The following is a 14,369-nucleotide window of genomic DNA, read 5'->3' as shown; positions in this document are numbered from 1 at the left end:
CTCGTGCCTGGTGTGATTCAATGCAGGTCGATATTAGAAACACAGCTGTCTCTTTTAATAGTTTTCACCGAATATATTAGTCGACGCTCCGTGGAGTCAGCGGCGAGTGTTTACCGCCCTCCAGTGGTCACGGTGTGGAACTGCAACACTACATCGTTGTCAATCAGTGCAACTCATGGTTGAGTGATTACCGCAATGACAGCAGTGATGTCAGCACTGTTGGTCGCTGTAATAGTAAAGAGCGGGTTTAATCACAGCTCTAACTAGTCCTGTGTGGTGACGTCATCACACCTGGGCTGCAGCGCCTCTCTGCTCCTCCGGACTGCAGCTGCGCCGATGCTCTCTGCGGCTCATTGAATGACTTAAATCACGAGTTAAAAAGCAAGAAAACGTCTCGGTAACAAACGGAATCCGTTTTCTGTATTTTCCGTCACCAAAACAAACAAAAAGCCGCCAAGCCAAGATGTCATCTGAAATTGCTGCGTCACATGAAGGTATGTCGATGAGTTATTCTTACACACGTCACTGGTCAGAGCAGCACTGTTTATATATGCACTAAAGGCTATTAATAATAATAATCATGAAGTGTTTATATCAATCAAATAAACTAATTCATAATAAAAGGCACAAATATGGTCTGACGTCCTCTTAGTATAATGTTTTCTTTAAATATCTGCTTTTAAATAGAATGACTATTATAAATAACAACATACATGGACTATGATGTGTCGTTTTGCCACAGTCTGTGAGGCGTCACTCGCTGCATCAGAGGCTGAACCCCTGAGGATTGTTCTGCTGGGGAGGACGGGATCGGGCAGGAGCTCCTCAGGTAACACCATCCTGGGCAGATCCGCCTTCTGGGTCAGCGTCTCGCCTGGTTCCGTCACCGCAGAGTGCAAGAGGCAGACCGGGTTGGTCCAGGGGCGGAGCATCTCTGTGATTGACACTCCGGGTTTCTCTCACACGCGCCTGTCCCCTGAGGACGTCATGGCAGGGGTGGGACAGAGTGTCGCCCTGTCCTCTCCGGGACCCCACGCCTTCTTGGTGACCCTGCAGCCCGGCAGGTTCACCCAGGAGGAGAGGGACGCCTTAGAGTGGATCAAGGCTACGTTCGGACCCGGAGCCACCCGGTTCACCACGGTGCTGTTCACCTGGGGAGACCAGCTGCGGGGGAAACGCATCGAGGACTTCCTGCGGGAGAGCGACGAGCTCTCGGAGTTTGTCGGCGGCTGCCGCGGAGGGTTTCACGTCTTCGATAACAGCGAACGAGGAATGACAACGGAGTGCCGCCAACAGGTCGGACGCCTCCTGGAGAAGCTAGACGGGACCGTGGCGAGCAACGGAGGCGGTTGCTATAGCAATGAGATGTTCGAGGAGGCCGAGAGGGCCGTCGGGGAGGCGCGAAAGAGGATTCTGGGAGAGAGAGGACCCGAGGCGGAGTCCCCGAAGAAGGTGGCTCGAAACAAAGAGGAGCAGATACCCGAGTTGGGGAGGAGGAGGGAGGAAGACGAGAGGAGGAGGAGGAGGGAGGAAGAGGAGGCAAGGAAACGGGCGGAGAGGCTCTTCTGGTGCGAGTTGGTGACTGCGGTGGGGAAAGGCGCTGCGGAGGGGGCCGGGATCATGGGGAAAGACGACGACGGGAAGGCCGTGAAGAAGGTGAAGGTGGTGGAGAGGGCGGTGGCTCTGGCAGCGTCGCCGCTCTCCATCACTTCAGCCGCCAAAGCGGTGGGAGGAGCTGTGAGGGAAGGGAGCAAGGTGATATACAAGCACAGGAAAACGTTCCTGAGAACACCTCGCTGAACAAAGTCAAGTATCCCTCGTTGCACTTTGATCAGTGTAGGGACGCGATGCTTGAAAGTCTTATTTTTTTTACATCGAATGGTATCTCTGTTTTAGAGCAGCACAACGCGCCAGACTGTTGAATGTGTGTGTGTGTGTGTGTGTGTGCGCGCCCAGCAGAAAGGTACACATCCTGGTGTGATGCGGAGACCGGTAACAAAGAACAAAGCCACACCTTTGAATTCACATGTTGTAATAAAGGTCATGTCATATAAATGGTGAGCCATTCAATTTACTGCACTAAAACATTTGCAAGTGTAAAAAAAGAGATTTATCTTTGACACAAGTTCAACACACTCTACTGCTTTACCCCCCCGCCCACATTTCTTTTCCCATTTTTATATACCCCTGACACAAAGGAACAATCCGGGAAAGACAACAGCGTGACTGAAGCTGAGTTATCAGTTCCTTATTTGGCTTCATTTAAGACACGACAGTGTTTAGCCCTTTTTCCTCCCACGAAGAAATACATTGAAATGCAAATAAGACGATTAAGAGGGAAATACAAAAAATATCATATTTGTCAATGGGGAAAGACATCGTCTGCATATAATGCCGTTAACTATTCAGGGAGCGTCTACCGGTACACAAGCCCAGAGGAAGACACTTTTAGGATGTACAGATTGTGAAGCCCCGAGAGCAAAATGTGTGATTTGTGATACATAAATAAAATTAACTTGACTTGGAGAGTACATATTTAAAAGAAGGAGAAAAAAAATAGAAAAAAACTATAATATTTGTCTCCATTGTAAATCAGAGGAACATGTCTGTGATTGGATGAAACTCTGGGACCTTTTCCAGCTTTAACTCTGCAAACATACGATCTACCTGAAGTACAATTACCTGGATCAACATCGCAACGGTCCCAAAGTAAAGACAGATACACAGTTTATATATCGTGTTAATCACTCGCCTCACTTTAAAGTTCCACGTGCACATCAGGGACATTTGTATCTTATGGAAAAAAACAAATATAGGTCTCTGACCACAACAGCGCATGTATGCATACAGACTCACGCAGCGAGCACCAATCACAGCACAGAGATCGAGTGCACACACACGTTGGCCTCCATAATGATGAGGGGGGGGGGGGGGTTGGCTTTAAATGGGCATCGGCAGGCCCATCTTCCCTCGGCCTCGGAGCACTGCAGATGGGAAGAGGAAGAACAGAGCAGGCTTGAGGAGGGACTTTTGGCTTTTTGGAAACCTCAAAGTGAAACTCCTCCCACCGCCGCTGTTCACCAGGTGAGCCAACAACAGAAACACACAAGCAGGAGGAGACTGATCCTCCTCAACTGGAACAGCAAGAATAACAACCAACACAGCAGCAGACAATATCATTAACAGAACAGAATGTAAGTGACAGAATATAATTAAATTCTAGTTGTTGGACTACATTTACTTTAGATTTAATTGCCAATTAACTTTGTTATTCTTTGGTTTATTTGATAACGCACATTAATAAAAACATTTCTGTAAATGTGCCAGAGATATTAGTCAAGAGGCTATTTTTCATCTGTAGTCCCGAGAGGCAGATGTCATAAAACAAACATAAAAACATAAGATTACATATATAATGTTTATACAATATTTACGCTCTATAATGGGTGCACACACATTTAATAGTGGGAATAGTGAGTACTCTTTCTATGTCATTTATCAAGGAAACATACCAAACATGTGTTCTTCACAGAGCTACAATTTAGATTCCCTCCGTTTATGTGAGTGGATAAAAAATTCTGTTGTTGAGAAAAGCCAAACTCTAAAGCGATTAGAGCTGAAATCGTGTCCGTGTACTAAATCGTCGTCTCCACTCACCCCGCGTGACGTAAAGGTAGAAGAAGTCGCAGTAGAAAATGGTCTGCACGACGCCGGACACCACGGCGATCTGGTCGAAGAAGCCCTCGGTGTGGTAGCGCCACACCCAGTTGGCTATGTAGAGGGCTCGGTAGAGGCCGAGGAAGAACAGGTAGTGAGTGGTGATGGACTCGGCCTCGCCGGTCTTTGTGATCATGAAGAGCTGCGGCATTATGGCCACCGCCTCCAAGAAGATGGAGAAGGTCCACAGGATCTGGACATGATCAGAGGGAGGGAGACGCACAGGTTGACTCTTAAACCGGAGGTGTTAAAAGTACTAGGAGTGTATCATCTGGGCGATCCTGGGACATTAATAATAAAAGACTGAGCGTAAATCCCTCAAGCGGCATGGAGTGATCTAAACATTTCTACAGCTGAACCCAAATGTATGGAACACGGACAGAGCGCTGCCGTACCTCCAGAGGGGTGAAGGCGTAGTTCTCCAGGAAGGACAGCCCGACAACCGGCACCAACAGGAACTCCACGCGGAACGTGTCGTTCTCAGAGTTGTACGTGGTCCTGAAGCGCATGTAGATCAGGTACACGGTGGCGTAGGCCAGACCCAGGAACACCACCTGAGAGCAGAGGAGAATAATGAATAAATAAATGTATATATATTTATGTATATATATACATTATATAATTATTATATTATTTATATAAACATTAATTATATAAATGTAGTATATATATATACAAATGTAATATATATATAAATATATATATATAATTGTATATATATATATATTAATTATAGTGTTGTATTATATATATATAGAAATATATCTATATAAATAAATGTATATATATTTAAATAAATAAATATAATATAAAAATGTAATATATATAAATAATCAGCCATGAAAGTCCATGTAAACACTGTGAAACCCTATTATTATAGCGGCATTGTGTATGTGTGTGTGTCCTAGGTAACATTTGGAAACTTTAGACATGAATGTTCCCAGTAACTGAGGAGAGAATGAATTAACCCAACTTGACCTTTGACAACAACAACAACAACAACAACAATACGAGGTGTTTTCACGGGGTCCGCCGTGCGCCTCACCTTCATGACCGTGTTGTACGGAGAGATGAACACCGTGAACAGGTCGAGGTACCTGGTGGTGAAGACCAGCGCGAACAGCACCTGAGACTTCCCGGAGATGCCTTCAGGGACAGCGAGAGACACAGGAAGAAGTTGAAACGCGGTCCAACGTGGAATAGAAATAGCGTGCATCAATAATTATGATAATATATCATAATAATGATTTAAGACCGCTATGCTGACGCTTGCTTTGTTCCTAAAGACACAGGCCGCTCGAGAAGAGGTGGAGCAGGCTGTCACCATGCCACGTCGCTCCCACCGAGCATTACGCACAAGCCCTCCACGGTGAACGGAGCACATAAACAACAACAACAACAACAACAACAACAACCCACGGTGTATTTGAGAGCTACTGATGGGTAACCGTTATAGTTAGTTAGGCTGCACGAGCTCACGCGCAGTGATATATGTCCGCGGTGTTCGCTGTGTTCTACCGCGGTGTTCGCCTACTTACCAGAACAGGACTTGGACTTCCATATCTTCAGCAGCAGGATGATGATGGCCAACAGATGTGACACGTCTCCCGCCAGACGGAAGATATTCATTGTTGTTTCTGTTAAAACAAATAAGGCTCAGCAGTCAGCACTACTCCTCGCGGGCCTTACGTCCTCCGGGGAGATGTTCCGCCGCGAAAGTGCACAAAGTGACGAGCGAACAGTAGAAAGAAAAGGAGAAGCTCGCAGCGGCTCGCAGCGGCTCGTGGGCTCGTTATCTGAACGCACGCAGACGGACAGATAGACCCGTCATGAAGTCGGAGGTATGAGTTGTCGCCTCGGAGAAAAGTTGTTTCAGAGGCGGTGACGTGGCTGACAGTTCAGGCTGCAGGATCCCACGTTAAGCTAGCCGGCGAACAAACACATGTATCCTCTTCCGGTTCGGATGTTTTCAAAGTAAAGCCGACATTCATAAACGCTTTAAAATCACGAGTTAAAAAGCAAGAAAACGTCTCGGTAACAAACGGAATCCGTTTTCTGTATTTTCCGTCACCAAAACAAAAAAAAAGCCGCCAAGCCAAGATGTCATCTGAAATTGCTGCGTCACATGAAGGTATGTCGATGAGTTATTCTTACACACGTCACTGGTCAGAGCAGCACTGTTTATATATGCACTAAAGGCTATTAATAATAATAATCATGAAGTGTTTATATCAATCAAATAAACTAATTCATAATAAAAGGCACAAATATGGTCTGACGTCCTCTTAGTATAATGTTTTCTTTAAATATCTGCTTTTAAATAGAATGACTATTATAAATAACAACATACATGGACTATGATGTGTCGTTTTGCCACAGTCTGTGAGGCGTCACTCGCTGCATCAGAGGCTGAACCCCTGAGGATTGTTCTGCTGGGGAGGACGGGATCGGGCAGGAGCTCCTCAGGTAACACCATCCTGGGCAGATCCGCCTTCTGGGTCAGCGCCTCGCCTGGTTCCGTCACCGCAGAGTGCAAGAGGCAGACCGGGTTGGTCCAGGGGCGGAGCATCTCTGTGTTTGACACTCCGGGTTTCTCTCACGCGCCTGTCCCCTGAGGACGTCATGGCAGGGTGGGACAGAGTGTCGCCCTGTCCTCTCCGGGACCCCACGCCTTCTTGGTGACCCTGCAGCCCGGCAGGTTCACCCAGGGGGAAAGGGGGGCAGAGTGGATCAAGGCTACGTTGGCCCCGGGAGCCACCCGGTTCACCAGGGTGCTGTTCACCGGGGAGACCAGCTGCGGAAACGATCGAGGACTTCCTGGGGGAGAGGGGCGAGCTCGGAGTTTGTCGGCGGCCGCGGGGGGTTTTCACGTCTTGATAACAGCGAGCGAGGAATGAAAACAGTGCCGCCAACAGGTCGGACGCCTCCTGGAGAAGCTAGACGGGACCGTGGCGAGCAACGGAGGCGGTTGCTATAGCAATGAGATGTTCGAGGAGGCCGAGAGGGCCGTCGGGGGGGGAAGAGGATTCTGGGAGAGAGGACCCGAGGCGGAGTCCCCGAAGAAGGTGGCTCGAAACAAAGAGGAGCAGATACCCGAGTTGGGGAGGAGGAGGGAGGAAGACGAGAGGAGGAGGAGGAGGGAGGAAGAGGAGGCAAGGAACGGGGGAGGCTCTTCTGGTGCGAGTTGGTGACTGCGGTGGGGAAAGGCGCTGCGGGGGGGCCCGGGGATCAGGGGGAAAGGCCGGAAGAAGGTGAAGGTGGTGGAGGGCGGTGGCTCTGGCAGCGCGCCGCTCTCCATCACTTCAGCCGCCAAAGCGGTGGGAGGAGCTGTGAGGGAAGGGAGCAAAGGGGATATAAAAAAGGAAAACGTTCCTGAGAACACCTCGCTGAACAAAGTCAAGTATCCTCGTTGCACTTTGATCAGTGTAGGGGCGCGATGCTTGAAAGTCTTTTTTTTACATCGAATGGTATCTCTGTTTTAGAGCAACAACGCCAGACTGTTGAATGTGTGTGTGTGTGTGTGTGTGCGCGCCCAGCAGAAAGGTACACATCCTGGTGTGATGCGGAGACCGGTAACAAAGAACAAAGCCACACCTTTGAATTCACATGTTGTAATAAAGGTCATGTCATATAAATGGTGAGCCATTCAATTTACTGCACTAAAACATTTGCAAGTGTAAAAAAAGAGATTTATCTTTGACACAAGTTCAACACACTACTGCTTTACCCCCCCGCCCACATTTCTTTTCCCATTTTTATACACCCCTGACACAAAGGAACAATCCGGGAAAGACAACAGCGTGACTGAAGCTGAGTTATCAGTTCCTTATTTGGCTTCATTTAAGACACGACAGTGTTTAGCCCTTTTTCCTTCCCACGGGAAAAACATTGAAATGCAAATAAGGCGATTAAGAGGAAATACAAAAATATCATATTTGTCAATGGGGAAAGACATCGTCTGCATATAATGCCGTTAACTATTCAGGGAGCGTCTACCGGTACACAAGCCCAGAGGAAGACACTTTTAGGATGTACAGATTGTGAAGCCCCGAGAGCAAAACGTGTGATTTGTGATACATAAATAAAATTAACTTGACTTGAAGAGTACATATTTAAAAGGAGAAAAAAAATAGAAAAAAAACTATAATATTTGTCTCCATTGTAAATCAGAGGAACATGTCTGTGATTGGATGAAACTCTGGGACCTTTTCCAGCTTTAACTCTGCAAACATACGATCTACCTGAAGTACAATTACCTGGATCAACATCGCAACGGTCCCAAAGTAAAGACAGATACACAGTTTATATATCGTGTTAATCACTCGGCTCACTTTAAAGTTCCACGTGCACATCAGGGACATTTGTATCTTATGGAAAAAAACAAATATAGGTCTCTGACCACAACAGCGCATGTATGCATACAGACTCCCCCGAGCACCAATCACAGCACAGAGATCGAGTGCCCCACGTTGGCCTCCATAATGATGAGGGGGGTTTGGTTTTAAATGGGCATCGGCAGGCCGATCTTCCTTCGGCCTCGGAGCACTGCAGATGGGAAGAGGAAGAAAAACAGGCTTGAGGAGGGACTTTTTGGGTTTTGGAAACCTCAAAGTGAAACTCCTCCCACCCCCCTGTTCACCAGGTGAGCCAACAACAGAAACACACAAGCAGGAGGAGACTGATCCTCCTCAACTGGAACACAAGAATAACAACCAACACAGCAGCAGACAATATCATTAACAGAACAGAATGTAAGTGACAGAATATAATTAAATTCTAGTTGTTGGACTACATTTACTTTAGATTTAATTGCCAATTAACTTTGTTTTCTTTGGTTTATTTGATACACATTAATAAAACATTTCTGTAAATGTGCCAGAGATATTAGTCAAGAGGCTATTTTTCATCTGTAGTCCCAGAGGCAGATGTCATAAAACAAACTACATCGTTGTCAATCAGTGCAACTCATGGTTGAGTGATTACCGCAATGACAGCAGTGATGTCAGCACTGTTGGTCGCTGTAATAGTAAAGAGCGGGTTTAATCACAGCTCTAACTAGTCCTGTGTGGTGACGTCATCACACCTGGGCTGCAGCGCCTCTCTGCTCCTCCGGACTGCAGCTGCGCTGATGCTCTCTGCGGCTCATTGAATGACTTAAATCACGAGTTAAAAGCAAGAAAACGTCTCGGTAACAAACGGAATCCGTTTTCTGTATTTTCCGTCACCAAAACAAACAAAAAGCCGCCAAGCCAAGATGTCATCTGAAATTGCTGCGTCACATGAAGGTATGTCGATGAGTTATTCTTACACACGTCACTGGTCAGAGCAGCACTGTTTATATATGCACTAAAGGCTATTAATAATAATAATCATGAAGTGTTTATATCAATCAAATAAACTAATTCATAATAAAAGGCACAAATATGGTCTGACGTCCTCTTAGTACAATGTTTTCTTTAAATATCTGCTTTTAAATAGAATGACTATTATAAATAACAACATACATGGACTATGATGTGTCGTTTTGCCACAGTCTGTGAGGCGTCACTGCTGCATCAGAGGCTGAACCCCTGAGGATTGTTCTGCTGGGGAGGACGGGATCGGGCAGGAGCTCCTCAGGTAACACCATCCTGGGCAGATCCGCCTTCTGGGTCAGCGTCTCGCCTGGTTCCGTCACCGCAGAGTGCAAGAGGCAGACCGGGTTGGTCCAGGCGGAGCATCTCTGTGATTGACACTCCGGGTTTCTCTCACACGCGCCTGTCCCCTGAGGACGTCATGGCAGGGGTGGGACAGAGTGTCGCCCTGTCCTCTCCGGGACCCCACGCCTTCTTGGTGACCCTGCAGCCCGGCAGGTTCACCCAGGAGGAGAGGGACGCCAGAGTGGATCAAGGCTACGCTCGGACCCGGAGCCACCCGGTTCACCACGGTGCTGTTCACCTGGGGAGACCAGCTGCGGGGAAACGCATCGAGGACTTCCTGCGGGAGAGCGGCGAGCTCGGAGTTTGTCGGCGGCTGCCGGAGGGTTTCACGTCTTGATAACAGCGAGCGAGGAATGACAACGGAGTGCCGCCAACAGGTCGGACGCCTCCTGGAGAAGCTAGACGGGACCGTGGCGAGCAACGGAGGCGGTTGCTATAGCAATGAGATGTTCGAGGAGGCCGAGAGGGCCGTCGGGGAGGCGCGAAAGAGGATTCTGGGAGAGAGAGGACCCGAGGCGGAGTCCCCGAAGAAGGTGGCTCGAAACAAAGAGGAGCAGATACCCGAGTTGGGGAGGAGGAGGGAGGAAGACGAGAGGAGGAGGAGGAGGGAGGAAGAGGAGGCAAGGAAACGGGCGGAGAGGCTCTTCTGGTGCGAGTTGGTGACTGCGGTGGGGAAAGGCGCTGCGGAGGGGGCCGGGATCATGGGGAAAGACGACGACGGGAAGGCCGTGAAGAAGGTGAAGGTGGTGGAGAGGGCGGTGGCTCTGGCAGCGTCGCCGCTCTCCATCACTTCAGCCGCCAAAGCGGTGGGAGGAGCTGTGAGGGAAGGGAGCAAGGTGATATACAAGCACAGGAAAACGTTCCTGAGAACACCTCGCTGAACAAAGTCAAGTATCCCTCGTTGCACTTTGATCAGTGTAGGGACGCGATGCTTGAAAGTCTTTTTTTTTTTACATCGAATGGTATCTCTGTTTTAGAGCAGCACAACGCGCCAGACTGTTGAATGTGTGTGTGTGTGTGTGTGTGTGCGCGCCCAGCAGAAAGGTACACATCCTGGTGTGATGCGGAGACCGGTAACAAAGAACAAAGCCACACCTTTGAATTCACATGTTGTAATAAAGGTCATGTCATATAAATGGTGAGCCATTCAATTTACTGCACTAAAACATTTGCAAGTGTAAAAAAAGAGATTTATCTTTGACACAAGTTCAACACACTACTGCTTTACCCCCCCGCCCACATTTCTTTTCCCATTTTTATATACCCCTGACACAAAGGAACAATCCGGGAAAGACAACAGCGTGACTGAAGCTGAGTTATCAGTTCCTTATTTGGCTTCATTTAAGACACGACAGTGTTTAGCCCTTTTTCCTCCCACGAAGAAATACATTGAAATGCAAATAAGACGATTAAGAGGGAAATACAAAAAATATCATATTTGTCAATGGGGAAAGACATCGTCTGCATATAATGCCGTTAACTATTCAGGGAGCGTCTACCGGTACACAAGCCCAGAGGAAGACACTTTTAGGATGTACAGATTGTGAAGCCCCGAGAGCAAAATGTGTGATTTGTGATACATAAATAAAATTAACTTGACTTGGAGAGTACATATTTAAAAGAAGGAGAAAAAAAATAGAAAAAAACTATAATATTTGTCTCCATTGTAAATCAGAGGAACATGTCTGTGATTGGATGAAACTCTGGGACCTTTTCCAGCTTTAACTCTGCAAACATACGATCTACCTGAAGTACAATTACCTGGATCAACATCGCAACGGTCCCAAAGTAAAGACAGATACACAGTTTATATATCGTGTTAATCACTCGCCTCACTTTAAAGTTCCACGTGCACATCAGGGACATTTGTATCTTATGGAAAAAAACAAATATAGGTCTCTGACCACAACAGCGCATGTATGCATACAGACTCACGCAGCGAGCACCAATCACAGCACAGAGATCGAGTGCACACACACGTTGGCCTCCATAATGATGAGGGGGGGGGGGGGTTGGCTTTAAATGGGCATCGGCAGGCCCATCTTCCCTCGGCCTCGGAGCACTGCAGATGGGAAGAGGAAGAACAGAGCAGGCTTGAGGAGGGACTTTTGGCTTTTTGGAAACCTCAAAGTGAAACTCCTCCCACCGCCGCTGTTCACCAGGTGAGCCAACAACAGAAACACACAAGCAGGAGGAGACTGATCCTCCTCAACTGGAACAGCAAGAATAACAACCAACACAGCAGCAGACAATATCATTAACAGAACAGAATGTAAGTGACAGAATATAATTAAATTCTAGTTGTCGGACTACATTTACTTTAGATTTAATTGCCAATTAACTTTGTTGTTCTTTGGTTTATTTGATAACGCACATTAATAAAAACATTTCTGTAAATGTGCCAGAGATATTAGTCAAGAGGCTATTTTTCATCTGTAGTCCCGAGAGGCAGATGTCATAAAACAAACATAAAAACATAAGATTACATATATAATGTTTATACAATATTTACGCTCTATAATGGGTGCACACACATTTAATAGTGGGAATAGTGAGTACTCTTTCTATGTCATTTATCAAGGAAACATACCAAACATGTGTTCTTCACAGAGCTACAATTTAGATTCCCTCCGTTTATGTGAGTGGAAAAAAAATTCTGTTGTTGAGAAAAGTCAAACTCTAAAGCGATTAGAGCTGAAATCGTGTCAGTGTACTAAATCGTCGTCTCCACTCACCCCGCGTGACGTAAAGGTAGAAGAAGTCGCAGTAGAAAATGGTCTGCACGACGCCGGACACCACGGCGATCTGGTCGAAGAAGCCCTCGGTGTGGTAGCGCCACACCCAGTTGGCTATGTAGAGGGCTCGGTAGAGGCCGAGGAAGAACAGGTAGTGAGTGGTGATGGACTCGGCCTCGCCGGTCTTTGTGATCATGAAGAGCTGCGGCATTATGGCCACCGCCTCCAAGAAGATGGAGAAGGTCCACAGGATCTGGACATGATCAGAGGGAGGGAGACGACAGGTTGACTCTTAAACCGGAGGTGTTAAAAGTACTAGGAGTGTATCATCTGGGCGATCCTGGGACATTAATAATAAAAGACTGAGCGTAAATCCCTCAAGCGGCATGGAGTGATCTAAACATTTCTACAGCTGAACCCAAATGTATGGAACACGGACAGAGCGCTGCCGTACCTCCAGAGGGGTGAAGGCGTAGTTCTCCAGGAAGGACAGCCCGACAACCGGCACCAACAGGAACTCCACGCGGAACGTGTCGTTCTCAGAGTTGTACGTGGTCCTGAAGCGCATGTAGATCAGGTACACGGTGGCGTAGGCCAGACCCAGGAACACCACCTGAGAGCAGAGGAGAATAATGAATAAATAAATGTATATATATTTATGTATATATATACATTATATAATTATTATATTATTTATATAAACATTAATTATATAAATGTAGTATATATATATACAAATGTAATATATATATATATATAATTGTATATATATATATATTAATTATAGTGTTGTATTATATATATATAGAAATATATCTATATAAATAAATGTATATATATTTAAATAAATAAATATAATATAAAAATGTAATATATATAAATAATCAGCCATGAAAGTCCATGTAAACACTGTGAAACCCTATTATTATAGCGGCATTGTGTATGTGTGTGTGTCCTAGGTAACATTTGGAAACTTTAGACATGAATGTTCCCAGTAACTGAGGAGAGAATGAATTAACCCAACTTGACCTTTGACAACAACAACAACAACAACAACAATACGAGGTGTTTTCACGGGGTCCGCCGTGCGCCTCACCTTCATGACCGTGTTGTACGGAGAGATGAACACCGTGAACAGGTCGAGGTACCTGGTGGTGAAGACCAGCGCGAACAGCACCTGAGACTTCCCGGAGATGCCTTCAGGGACAGCGAGAGACACAGGAAGAAGTTGAAACGCGGTCCAACGTGGAATAGAAATAGCGTGCATCAATAATTATGATAATATATCATAATAATGATTTAAGACCGCTATGCTGACGCTTGCTTTGTTCCTAAAGACACAGGCCGCTCGAGAAGAGGTGGAGCAGGCTGTCACCATGCCACGTCGCTCCCACCGAGCATTACGCACAAGCCCCTCCACGGTGAACGGAGCACATAAACAACAACAACAACAACAACAACAACAACCCACGGTGTATTTGAGAGCTACTGATGGGTAACCGTTATAGTTAGTTAGGCTGCACGAGCTCACGCGCAGTGATATATGTCCGCAGTGTTCGCTGTGTTCTACCGCGGTGTTCGCCTACTTACCAGAACAGGACTTGGACTTCCATATCTTCAGCAGCAGGATGATGATGGCCAACAGATGTGACACGTCTCCCGCCAGACGGAAGATATTCATTGTTGTTTCTGTTAAAACAAGTAAGGCTCAGCAGTCAGCACTGCTCCTCGCGGGCCTTACGTCCTCCGGGGAGATGTTCCGCCGCGAAAGTGCACAAAGTGACGAGCGAACAGTAGAAAGAAAAGGAGAAGCTCGCAGCGGCTCGCAGCGGCTCGTGGGCTTGTTATCTGAACGCACGCAGACGGACAGATAGACCCGTCATGAAGTCGGAGGTATGAGTTGTCGCCTCGGAGAAAAGTTGTTTCAGAGGCGGTGACGTGGCTGACAGTTCAGGCTGCAGGATCCCACGTTAAGCTAGCCGGCGAACAAACACATGTATCCTCTTCCGGTTCGGATGTTTTCAAAGTAAAGCCGACATTCGTAAACGCTTTAAAATACAAAGGTGTTACCGGGAAAACAAGCCCATATTGTCCGGTATTGCTTGATGGGGACGTGATACAAATAGCCCGTTTATCAATACCATACGGAGACATCAGAGCCAAGATCAGTCTGCTCTCCTCAAAATACATTCCGTGTCTCAACAACAGTAGTATTTAG

General features: G+C 46.8%; 2 protein-coding genes and 1 pseudogene across 2 annotated transcripts; 1 reads left to right on the top strand and 2 right to left on the bottom strand.

Annotated features, from left to right (window-relative positions):
- The first annotated feature begins 90 nt into the window (after positions 1-90).
- Positions 91-10,429, top strand: LOC130188598 (uncharacterized; annotated as a pseudogene).
- On the bottom strand, positions 2,016-5,628 carry LOC130188255 (ER lumen protein-retaining receptor 3). Its single transcript, XM_056406499.1, has 5 exons — positions 5,256-5,628; positions 4,763-4,863; positions 4,113-4,271; positions 3,658-3,910; positions 2,016-2,984 (listed from the first exon to the last, which is right to left on the bottom strand). The coding sequence occupies exons 1-5, from the start codon at positions 5,344-5,346 to the stop codon at positions 2,941-2,943; spliced, it is 648 nt and encodes a 215-aa protein (XP_056262474.1). The 5' UTR covers positions 5,347-5,628; the 3' UTR covers positions 2,016-2,940.
- Positions 10,430-10,512: 83 nt separating the features above from the next.
- Positions 10,513-14,102, bottom strand: LOC130188256 (ER lumen protein-retaining receptor 3). The gene is made up of 5 exons (XM_056406500.1): positions 13,742-14,102; positions 13,248-13,348; positions 12,606-12,764; positions 12,152-12,404; positions 10,513-11,478 (listed from the first exon to the last, which is right to left on the bottom strand). The coding sequence occupies exons 1-5, from the start codon at positions 13,830-13,832 to the stop codon at positions 11,435-11,437; spliced, it is 648 nt and encodes a 215-aa protein (XP_056262475.1). The 5' UTR covers positions 13,833-14,102; the 3' UTR covers positions 10,513-11,434.
- Between the last annotated feature and the right edge of the window lie 267 nt (positions 14,103-14,369).

This window comes from Pseudoliparis swirei, chromosome 23, assembly GCF_029220125.1.
Source record: "Pseudoliparis swirei isolate HS2019 ecotype Mariana Trench chromosome 23, NWPU_hadal_v1, whole genome shotgun sequence".
In the NCBI taxonomy this organism is placed as follows: Eukaryota; Metazoa; Chordata; class Actinopteri; order Perciformes; family Liparidae; genus Pseudoliparis; species Pseudoliparis swirei.
The sequence above is the reverse complement of the archived record's forward strand: the minus strand, read 5'-3'. Positions and strand labels throughout refer to the sequence as shown.

Excerpts from the sequence above, each read along its gene's own strand:
- LOC130188255 (XM_056406499.1), bottom strand. The coding sequence starts at position 5,346 with ATGAATATCTTCCGTCTGGCGGGAGACGTGTCACATCTGTTGGCCATC. Across the intron at positions 4,864-5,255 it reads GAAGTCCAAGTCCTGTTCTG|GCATCTCCGGGAAGTCTCAG; the intron begins GTAAGTAGGCGA and ends CTGTCCCTGAAG. Across the intron at positions 4,272-4,762 it reads CGTACAACACGGTCATGAAG|GTGGTGTTCCTGGGTCTGGC; the intron begins GTGAGGCGCACG and ends CTCTGCTCTCAG.
- LOC130188256 (XM_056406500.1), bottom strand. The coding sequence starts at position 13,832 with ATGAATATCTTCCGTCTGGCGGGAGACGTGTCACATCTGTTGGCCATC. Across the intron at positions 12,765-13,247 it reads CGTACAACACGGTCATGAAG|GTGGTGTTCCTGGGTCTGGC; the intron begins GTGAGGCGCACG and ends CTCTGCTCTCAG. Across the intron at positions 11,479-12,151 it reads CTACCTTTACGTCACGCGGG|TGCTCCGAGGCCGAGGGAAG; the intron begins GTGAGTGGAGAC and ends TCCCATCTGCAG.